The sequence below is a fragment of the Calidris pugnax genome, unplaced genomic scaffold (assembly GCF_001431845.1).
Source record: "Calidris pugnax isolate Ruff unplaced genomic scaffold, ASM143184v1 scaffold289, whole genome shotgun sequence".
Lineage (NCBI taxonomy): Eukaryota > Metazoa > Chordata > Aves > Charadriiformes > Scolopacidae > Calidris > Calidris pugnax.
In genome coordinates this window covers 473,416-483,795 of record NW_015091339.1, presented here as the reverse complement: position 1 = coordinate 483,795, position 10,380 = coordinate 473,416, and the positions used below count along the sequence as shown (strand labels likewise).

Sequence of the window (10,380 nt, the reverse complement as noted above, 5' to 3'; positions counted from 1 at the left end):
TCTTCTCCTTCTCCTTCTCCTTCTCCTTCTCCTTCTCCTTCTCCTTCTCCTTCTCCTTCTCCTTCTCCTTCTCCTTCTCCTTCTCCTTCTCCTTCTCCTTCTCCTTCTCCTTCTCCTGTTTTAAAGCACGAATCATTTCCCCCTCTCAGCTCCAGGGAATCTGGTCCTCCCAGTGGACGATTTCTAACCTCAGCTGCAGCACCCTCTGCCCAAGGTCTGCCCCTTCGGACCCCTCTTCCCCGCGCTCACCTCGCTGGAGAAACCCAAGCCGAGCGTCACGATCCAAGAGGAACTGAAAACGGGGCAGATAAATTGAAAGGTTTGAGCTGTGTTCCAAAGTACCAGTTTTTCTCAGGTTGTGTGTGTCTTACTGTAACTATAGTGGCTTTGTTTGGGTGGCAGGGCAACTTCTAAGTGTTTCTGGGAAGGACACTCTTGTGAGCAGCCACGTCATAGAATCATTCAGGTTGGAAGAGACCCTTGGGATCATCGAGTCCAACCATCTACCCTGCTCTACAAAGTCCTCCCCTACACCATATCCCTCAGTACCCCATCTAAATGTCCCTTAAACACCTCCAGGGATGGTGACTCAACCACCTCCCTGGGCAGCCTGTTCCAATGCCCGACCACTCTCTCTGTGAAAAATTCCTTCCTAATGTTCAATCTAAATGTGAAATATGATGTGGCAGAGTCAGCCCAGGGCGAACGCAACGTGATACAGCAGCTTCCTCTCAATGAACTTCTGGGGAAGTTAAAAATAGTGACTGCTGAGGCTTAAAGTTCCTCTCCCACGTGGATGAGGCAGAGCAGTCACTAGGCTTCCTGAAGATATTACCCTTCCACACCTTCCAAAACACTGGGGTTTCAGCTTTGGGGTAAATTTTGACTTTCGGCCTCAAGTTGCACCAGGGGAGGTTCAGGCTGGATATTAGGAAAAATTTTTTCACGGAAAGGGTTCTCAGGCATTGGAATGGGCTGCCCAGGGAGGTGGTTGAGGCCCCATCCCTGGAGGTGTTCAAAAGACGGGTTGATGTAGTGCTGGGAGGTATGGTTTAGTGATGGTGATGCTTCTTGTTTGTTGTGTGGGTGTCTATTTTTATCAGTGAGGTCGACGGTTGAACAAGATGATCTTTAAGGTCCCTTCCAACCTAGAAGATTCTGTGATTCTGTGAAATGTCTTAAGCATTGCTCTGGATATATATTCCAGTTTTGCATTAAATAGGTAGTTATTGATCCCTCCATATCAATCAAGGCCTTTTCTTTAGTTTTCTTGACATAAATTGATAATATATAGATGGAAATGGAAACCCTTTAGCAGAACAAGCTACAACATGGTCCTTGGAGTTGTCAGGGTCTCAGACCACTGTGGCTTTGAGTAGATTTTCTGCAAGAGGCGTAACAGCTCAGAGGTGCCTTGGCTACTACTCACTGGTAACTGGCTACTCATGGTCCATATTGTCACTTGGGTGCCCCAGAAACACTTCTTTTCAAGGCAATTCCCATTTTCTTCTACTCACTGAGAGAGAGCATTGTCTGCGGCGCTGAAACCACGGGCTTGGAAACAAGGAGCTCCGAGTTCTGATCCCAGACCCGAAGCTGTGGCACGAAGCTCCGTATTGCGCCCGTCTGTGCGATCGATTAATTAATTAAATCAATCAATCAGGGAGAGGTCAGAGTGGTGTTTGCTAGTGCTATCTTTTTTAATAAAATGTGGGGTTTTTTGAAAGGAGGAAGCATAATTCTTTGATTTGCAAGTGTGTTTAAACAACCTAGTAAGGAGGCATCAGAAAAAAAGGACTGGGATTGATTTCTGACTTTTGACTGAGCATCAGTGATACTGTCAGAGTTGGTGCATATGCTCTTTCTTTTCTTTTCCTTTTCTTTTCCTTTTCTTTTCCTTTTCTTTTCCTTTTCTTTTCCTTTCCTTTTCCTTTCCTTTTCCTTTCCTTTTCTTTTCTTTTCCTTGCCGCAGTGTGGAGTGGTGTCCACGGAAGAGCTCTGGTTTCCCTCACCGTGCAAATCCAGGAGTTGGCCAAGGCTTCTCCTCGTTTAAGTAGGATCAACCAAAGGAAACATCCCAGCTCATGGTAAGTTCTGGATCCGTTCAGAGAGCCTGACCTTAAATTCCAGTGAAGCCTGTAAAACAACTCAGCTCTTTATGAAGTCATTTCCTTTCTGTAGAGCAGCTGGTTGTATCCTTGAGCTGAAGAACAACAGCTCTTCTGAGGCACCGAGGGCTTCTTTATCATTGATTTTGGCAGAGTAAAAAGCAAGGCTGCTCGGTGGCCTGGGTTCAGAGGGAGTTCAGAGCTGAAGCTGCAGTTTCAGCCTTAGGAGGGTTTTTTTTTGCTGAAGCAGTTCAGCAAAGTGGGTACCTGACCACCCCTGAATGACTCCCTCACCTCCACGGTTCCTTCAGCAAACCCCAAGGGGATCTTCACGGCCGCTTTGAGTCTGTCAATGACCTTCCAGACCTGTCCTGCCTCCAATCCCCTCGGGGCGGAAAAGGACCAGCCCTTGATGGCCACTAGAAGCCAAGTCCTTCTCATGATTGATTGATTCCACTGAACCTTTGCTGTTGAACAGGAACACTGATTTTGATATATTTCTCTTCAACCAAGCAAAGTCTATCAAATATTATTTCTAAATCCATTTCTGATTAACTTTCCGCCCCAAAAAAAAGTTATTTATTTGTAACTTTATTAAAAAGTAATTTCTCTATTTCCCAAAGCTGGAAATTATTTCCCCAGACACTTGCCACTGGGAAATGGCGTAGTATTTTTCCTAACAGCCACGTGACCGTATCTTCCATTAATTTCTCTCTTTCCTCCCCCTCCAATATTATAGATTTAATTGATGTGTGGGAGCATCAGGACCTCTGATAATATTGTCATTATTGTAGTACCAGTCAATTATTTTGACGAGGGATTTTGCGAAATGTTCAGAGTTAGGTTGGGAGTGAAAACTAGTTCCAAGTCTTTCTTTTTTAATAAAATGTGGGGTTTTTTGAAGGGAGGAGGCATAATTCTTTGATTTGCGAGTGTATTTAAACAACCTAGTAAGGAGGCAGCAGAAAAAAAGTGCAATTATTAAGAACTGGCTGAAGCTGTAAGTAGTGTGTGAAGATTTCTTCTTCTGTACATGGAGCAGAGCTCTCTGACAAGGAAATAAAACTCTTGAGTTAATGTTTGTCCTGATTAATTATCATTAACAGACACAGTGTGGCCCCTTTGCCCGAGCAGCTTTCCCCCAGGAGGACTTTGCATGCAGGGAAGATGTCACGCGTGCCGCAGTGTGGAGTGGTGTCCACGGAAGAGCTCTGGTTTCCCTCACCGTGCAAATCCAGGAGTTGGCCAAGGCTTCTCCTCGTTTAAGTAGGATCAGCTAAACCATATTCTTGAGGACCACGTCAACCCGTCTTTTGAACACCTCCAGGGATGGTGCCTCAACCACTTCCCTGGGCAGCCCATTCCAATGCTGGATAACCCTTTCCATGAAGAAATTTTTCCTAATATCCAAACTAAACCTCCCCTGGTGCAACTTGAGGCCATTTCCCCTTGTCCTATCTCCTGTGACTTGGGAGACAAGACCGACCCCCACTTCTCTACAACCTCCTCTCAGGTAGTTATAGAGCGCGATAAGGTCTCCCCTCAGCCTCCTCTTCTTCAGAAGGTGGTCTGGCTGTGGGGTGGGTTGACACAGATGCTGCTCACTGTATCAGCTTTTTTGCTGCTTTACAGGTGATAGTAGTTTTGCCAGGGTTGTGGTTAATGAATTAGTACCAGGTGCCTTGTGGTTCATACCCAGGAAGGCCAGGGGTGATCACACCCCTCCCTTCAATTGTGGCCAAGAAGACCAATGGTCTCCTGGGACGCGTTGAAAAGAGTGTGGCCAGCAGGTGGAGGGCGGTCATCCTCCCCCTCTGCTCTGCCCTGGGGAGGCCACATCTGGAGCACTGGGTCCAGTTCTGGGCACCCCTGTTCCAGGACAGGGAACTGCTGGAGAGCATCTAGTCCAACCCCCTGCCAAAGCAGGGCCACCCAGAGCAGGTCCCACAGGAACGTGTCCAGGCCGGTTTTGAATGTCTCCAGAGACAGAAGCTCCACCACCTCCCTGGGCAGCCTCTTCCAGGGCTCTGCCACCCTCAAAGGAAAGAAGTTCCTCCTCATGTTGAGTTGGAACTTCCTATGCTCCAGTTTGTGCCCATTCCCTCTTGTCCTGGGCACCACTGAAAAAAGCCTGGCCCCATCCTCCTGACACCCACCCTTCCAGTATTTATGGGCAAAAATACTTAAAATTTGCTGAACTTCAGCAAAATATTCAGCTTCTTCTCTCCCTTAGCTTTTACTCCCACACACTCCCATTTGCTCCTTTCCCTCCACCCAATTTACCACGTTCCCAAAAAACCAACTGCCCGATGCCCACCTGATGCGCGGAACATCTGGCTGGGTTTGAGGGTGAAAATCAGAGACTCATAGAATCATAGAATCATAGAATGGTTTGGGTTGGAAGGGACCTCAAAGATCATCCAGTTCCAACCCCCCTGCCCTGGGCAGGGACACCTCCCACCAGAGCAGGTTGCTCAAGGCCACATCCAGCCTGGCCTTGAACACTTCCAGGGATGGGGCAGCCACAACTTCCCTGGGCAACCTGTTCCAGTGTCTCACCACCCTCAGAGTAAAAAATTTCTTCCTGAGATCTAATCTCAATCTTTTTTCTTCCAATTTAAAACCGTTTCCCCTTGTCCTATCATTACCCCTCCTGGCAGAGAGTCCTTCTCCAGCTCTGGGCATGTTTAGTTTGGAGAAGAGGAGGCTGCCTTCTACAACTACCTGAAAGGAGACTCTAGAGAGGTGGGGGTTGGCCTCTTCTCCCAAAGGAATAATGACAGGACCAGAGGAAATGGTCTGAAGTTGGGGCAGGGGAGGTTTAGATTAGATATTAGGAAGAATGACTTTCCTGAGAGGGTGGTCAGGCCCTGGAACAGCCTGTCCAGGGAGGTGGTGGAGTCTCCATCCCTGGAGGTATTTAAGAAACGTGTAGACATGGCTCTTCAGGGCATGCTCTAGTGCCCAAGGTTATTGGTTTGTGGTGGGGTGTAGTGTGTGGGGTTGTGGGTGTGGGGTTTAGTTGGTGAGTAGTGTTTTGGGGTTTGTTGTTTGTGGTTTTGGTTTTTTGGTGGGTTTTTTTGGTTTTTTTTATGTGGTTGGACTCTATGATCTCGGAGGTCCCTTCCAACCACTAAGATTCTGTGATTCTGTGATTCTATAGGCCCCCTTCAGGTATTGAAAGGCCGCTATAAGATCTCCCCGGAGCCTTCTCTTCTCCAGGCTGAACAATCCCAACTCCCTCAGCCTGTCTTCATAGGAGAGGTGCTCCATCCCTCTGATCATCTCCGTGGCCCTCCAGCCGTTCATAGAAGGGTTGGGGTCGGAAGGGACCTTGGAGATCATAGAATCATAGAATCCCTTGGGGGGAAAAAGGGAAATTTGTGCTGGGTATGAATGGAAAAGTCTGGGTTTATAGAATCATAGAATCATAGAATTGCCCAGGCTGGAAGGGACCTCCAAAGGTCATCTAGTCCGACCTCCCCGCAGTCAGCAGGGACACCCCCAACTAGACCAGGTTGCCCAGGGCCTCGTCGAGCCTCTCCTTGAATATCTCCAGGGAAGGGGCCTCAACCACCTCCCTGGGCAACCTGTTCCAGTGCTCCACCACCCTCACAGTGAAGAACCCTCTCCTCATCTCCAGTCTAAATCTGTTCCCCTCCAGCTTGAAGCCATTGCCCCTCGTCCTGTCACTGCAGGCCTTTCTAAACAGGTTCTCCCCAGCCTTCCTGTAGGCTCCCTTCAGGTACTGGAAGGCTGCTATTAGGTCTCCCCGGAGCCTCCTCTTCTCCAGGCTGAACAACCCCAGCTCCCTCAGCCTGTCCTCGGAGCAGAGGTGCTCCATCCCCCTGATCATGCTTGTGGCCCTCCTCTGGACCCTCATCAAGTTCCATCAGGAAGTGCCGTGGTGGTGCCGACGTGGAATATTTACACGTCGTTCAGCAGCTCGTGAAGCTTCGCCGTTCGTCACTTTGGGTTTGGAGCGTTTTATTTTTAGCTGAGAGCCCAGAACTCGTCGCTGGGTGCCCGGGTATTTATAGCCCTGGCAGATAAAAGCGGGGCCGTTTCGGGGAACTCTGTTTTTATTGGCAGGAAGCGTGTTTGGATGACAGCAGAGTAACACCTTAAGTTACTCACAGTCAAACAAATCGCTCAGAGTCTTGAGTTTTACGGAGGGGAAGTATAACAAGCTGTTTTAATTCCCCCTTTTTTTTTTTTTTTTTTAATTTTAATTAAATATTCGGCGTTCATTAAAACTGGTAGCTGTGGCTGCTGCCTCGTGAAGGCCAACAGCTTTCCCAGCTGGAGGATGTGGTTGGCCCTCATCACACGTCCCGTGTCACACGTTGGGACATCAAGGCAGAGAAAATTCCACTGATTTGTGTTATCTTGTGAGTGGTTTTTTTCCAGGAAGTGAGTCACACCCCAGGAGTCCTGTGTCTCCGCTCGAATGCTGGGTCTTTGAGGTGAAGCAAAGATCACACCTTCTCTGGAGACATTCAAACCCCACCTGGACATGTTCCTGTGCAACCTGCTCTAGGTGGACCTGCTCTGGCAGAGGGTTGGACTAGATGATCTCCAGAGGTCCCTGCCAACTCCATATCATTCTGGGATTCTGTGCACAAGTGTTTTGGGAAGTCAAGGTCAGCTCTTTTATATCAATTCCTCCCCCAGGCCAGCAGCAAGGTGGTGGGAGCTCAAACACAGAGGAGGACCAGGAGCTGCTGAGTTAAGAAATTATGGGTTTGTGAGACATTAGGGGACAGTGTTTTAATACAGATCTGGGCCTGAAGGAGAGGAGATCCCTAGGTTTTAATACAGATCTGGGCCTGAAGGAGATGAGATCCCTAGACCAGGAAGAGGAGCTATGGGATGAGGGGAAACAGTTTTAAACTGAAAAAGGGGAGATTGAGATGAGATCTCAGGAAGAACTTCTTTGCTGTGAGGGTGGTGAGAGCCTGGCCCAGGTTGCCCAGAGCAGCTGTGGCTTCCCCATCCCTGGAGGGGTTCAAGGCCAGGTTGGATGGGGCTTGGAGCAACCTGGTCTGGTGGGAGGTGTCCCTGCCCAGGGGAGGGGGTTGGAACAAGAAGATCTTTAAGGTCCCTTCCAACCCAAACCATTCTGTGATATGAAGCTTTCTAGCTAAAAGTGTGATGACATCTCAGTGAGGACTTCCAGGGGCTGCAGAATACATCCATAAAGAGCTGCTCCTGGAAATCTACTGAGCTTTTGGAGTTCTGGAGGCCAAGATGCTCCACAGACCATCCCAGAGCGTGTGGGCAGTTGGGGCAACCTGCTGCAGGCTTAGTTGAAGATGAGAGCAGGATATAACTCAGTTTGGATTCTCCAGCACTTGCTCCCCAAATTAGGAGCTGTATCTGTGAAAAAAATGGGTGCAAAATGGTTTGGTTTGGTACTCTGAGCTTGTGATGACATCTCAGTGAGGACTTCCAGGGGCTGCAGAATACATCCATAAAGAGCTGCTCCTGGAAATCTACTGAGCTTTTGGAGTTCTGGAGGCCAAGATGCTCCACAGACCATCCCAGAGCGTGTGGGCAGTTGGGGCAACCTGCTGCAGGCTTAGTTGAAGATGAGAGCAGGATATAACTCAGTTTGGATTCTCCAGCACTCGCTCCCCAAATTAGGAGCTGTATCTGTGAAAAAAATGGGTGCAAAATGGTTTGGTTTGGTACTCTGAGCTTCATCTCCCTGCCTCCCTCCTCCATTAAACCCATTCCTATGGGCCCTAGAAACCCTTGGAGATGGAAACCACTGGTGGAGGCTTGACTTGTGGGTCAAATCCAGCAGCAACACCTTTTTATTTGATTATTACTTTTTTTTTTAAGTGTGTTCTGGAAACAGATGGGACAGAAGTGCCAGTATTGACCAAAGGGCTCTTCATTTCCCTGCAGAACATGCACATCCATCTCTAAAAATACCTTCCTGAAGCAACGTGTCATGTCCCACCAGCGGCTGCCCCTCTACCTCCCCCTGCTCCCTCGGGAGCTTGTCTAATTGAATATGCTGCATAATATGCTGCTAATTTGGCAGCTGTCAAAATGAATTATAGTGTGGTTTTTGGTTTTTTTTTAACAGTAGCGCGGCGGAGGCGAGGAGAGCTGGTGTGATGACACCAACTGCCCCCGCTTCTCTTCACATCCCCGACTCGAGAGGGCTTGAAGGAGACCCATGAGGTGTCTCCCAGCACTTCCATGGTGTTGCTTCAACAACTCCAGCCCCTCAAACCTCTTTGGGTCCCCCCAAAGCGTTGAGGGTGCTTGGTACCACAGACCCCGCGTAGGCTTCTGCACTACGTCTTGCTCCTCAGACATACCCTTTCTGTAACCCTCCTGAAATATTTCAAGCTTCTGAGATATTTATTTCTGCCTCCTGGAAAGCAGAGGGAGAGGAACCCTCATAGCTGAGGCTGAATTTCATTTTCCTGCAGGGAGGAGGAGGAGGAGGAGGCAGCTCCTACATTTTTATCATTCATGCTTTTCCCTGCTCATACCTCAGAGCAAGTAGAAGCATGAAGGTGTAAATCAATGTCCATCACGGAGGCATGAAGGATGCACAGTGAGAAATCCTCCACGCTGAGGGTCCTTCCAGAGAAAAGATCTTCTCTGAAGACCCACATCTCCATTCCCCAGTGCTCTCCTGGGTGGTACCAGCACAGAGGCTCAGAGCAGGAAGCCCCTGTCTGGTACGGAGATGGGGTGGCATCATAAATCCTCCGATGGAAAAAGGATGGTTTCTACCCCTCTACTTTGCTCTGGGGAGACCCCACCTGGAGTACTTCGTCCAGCTTTGGAGTCCTCAGCACAGGAAGGACATGGAGCTGTTGGAGTGGGGCCAGAGGAGGCCACGGAGATGCTGGGAGGGCTGGAGCCCCTCTGCTGGGAGGGAGGGCTGAGAGAGTTGGGGGGGTTCAGCCTGGAGAAGAGAAGGCTCCAGGGAGACCTTGGAGCCCCTTCCAGTCCCTCAAGGGGCTCCAGGAGAGATGGGGAGGGACTCTGGATCAGGGAGGGGAGCCATAGGAGGAGGGGAAAGGGTTTGACCCTGAAAGAGGAGAGATTTAGATGAGATCTGGGGAAGAACTTATTTGCTGTGAAGGTGGTGAGAGCCTGGCCCAGGTTGCCCAGAGAAGCTGTGGCTGCCCCATCCCTGGAGGGGTTCAAGGCCAGGTTGGAGGGGGCTTGGAGCAACCTGGTCTGGTGGGAGGTGTCCCTGCCCAGGGCAGGGGGGTTGGAACTGGATGATCTTTAAGGTCCCTTCCCACCCAAACCAGTCTAGGATTCTATGATTTAGGTCCTTTTGCCTTGTCCACCTTCTCAGCAGCAGTTCAAGTGTCACCAGGTGCCACCACCGTCTTCTAACCCAAACCATTCTATGATTCTATGATTTAGGTCCTTTTGCCTTGCCCACCTTCTCAGCAGCAGTTCAAGCATCACCAGGTGCCACCACCATGTCATGCTTTGTGCATCATCAGCTTTTTTGCCTTCTATAGGAGACTGGGGGTTATTTCCACCCAAGGGATTTTTACCACCCAGGGTCTTTCTCATGGGCCAAAGCATGGTCTTGGCATGGAGAACCACAGGCATCTTTGCACCAGAGATGTCTCCTGCCTCTTCCTAGTGGTCCCCACCCCCTCCTACCTGGAAAAGGAAGGATGTTCCTGCTTTGCCTTCTCCCTCTCAGGCTGGAAAGGGGTAAATTAACCCTTCCCCTCCCCTGTGCCAAGGTCCTTTGGTCGATGCAGGGTGGGAGCTCCTCAGGGAGAGAACGGGAAGCGAAGGGTGAAAACCAGCTGGTTCTAACTGTGTGGAAGTGCAAGAAAAAATAAGAAATACTAAAAATTTCCAGCAAATTTGGAGAGCTTTCGAAGGAGGAAGAAAAAAAATAAGAAATACTAAAAATTTCCAGCAAACCTTAGAGAGCTTTCGCAGGAAGAAGGGTCTGGCAGACCCCCCTGAGCCTGGGCTGTGCTGGAGGCTGAAAAAAAAAGGTTCTGTGTCCTCTGAGCTCTTCCCCTCCCAAATTTCCCCCCTCAATAAATCTCCTCCTCTTGCCCTCCTGGGCTCCCAGCGCTGATTTATGAGGACTTTAATGAAAGATGCCCAAACAGAAACGAATTGTGTGGCTCCAGGTGATTCACAGAGACATCTTCATCCCTCTCCTGCCCCTCTCGTTTAATTTAGTGGCAGGAAACAAGGGTTGGGTGTTTGGTTTTTTTTTTAAAATACCTTGGAAGCGACGAGGATTTCAGCGCCT

At 49.3% G+C, this 10,380-nt stretch overlaps 1 protein-coding gene across 1 annotated transcript in view; it reads left to right on the top strand.

Annotated features, from left to right (window-relative positions):
- The window catches only part of LRGUK (leucine-rich repeats and guanylate kinase domain containing), a 71,646-nt gene extending 67,902 nt beyond the window's left edge, over positions 1-3,744 (top strand). The window contains exons 19-21 of the mRNA XM_014960999.1: positions 150-319; positions 1,973-2,087; positions 3,741-3,744. Coding sequence (XP_014816485.1) covers positions 150-319; positions 1,973-2,087; positions 3,741-3,744 — 289 coding nt within the window. The remainder of the gene's footprint in view (positions 1-149; positions 320-1,972; positions 2,088-3,740) is intronic.
- The last annotated feature ends 6,636 nt before the right edge of the window (positions 3,745-10,380 follow it).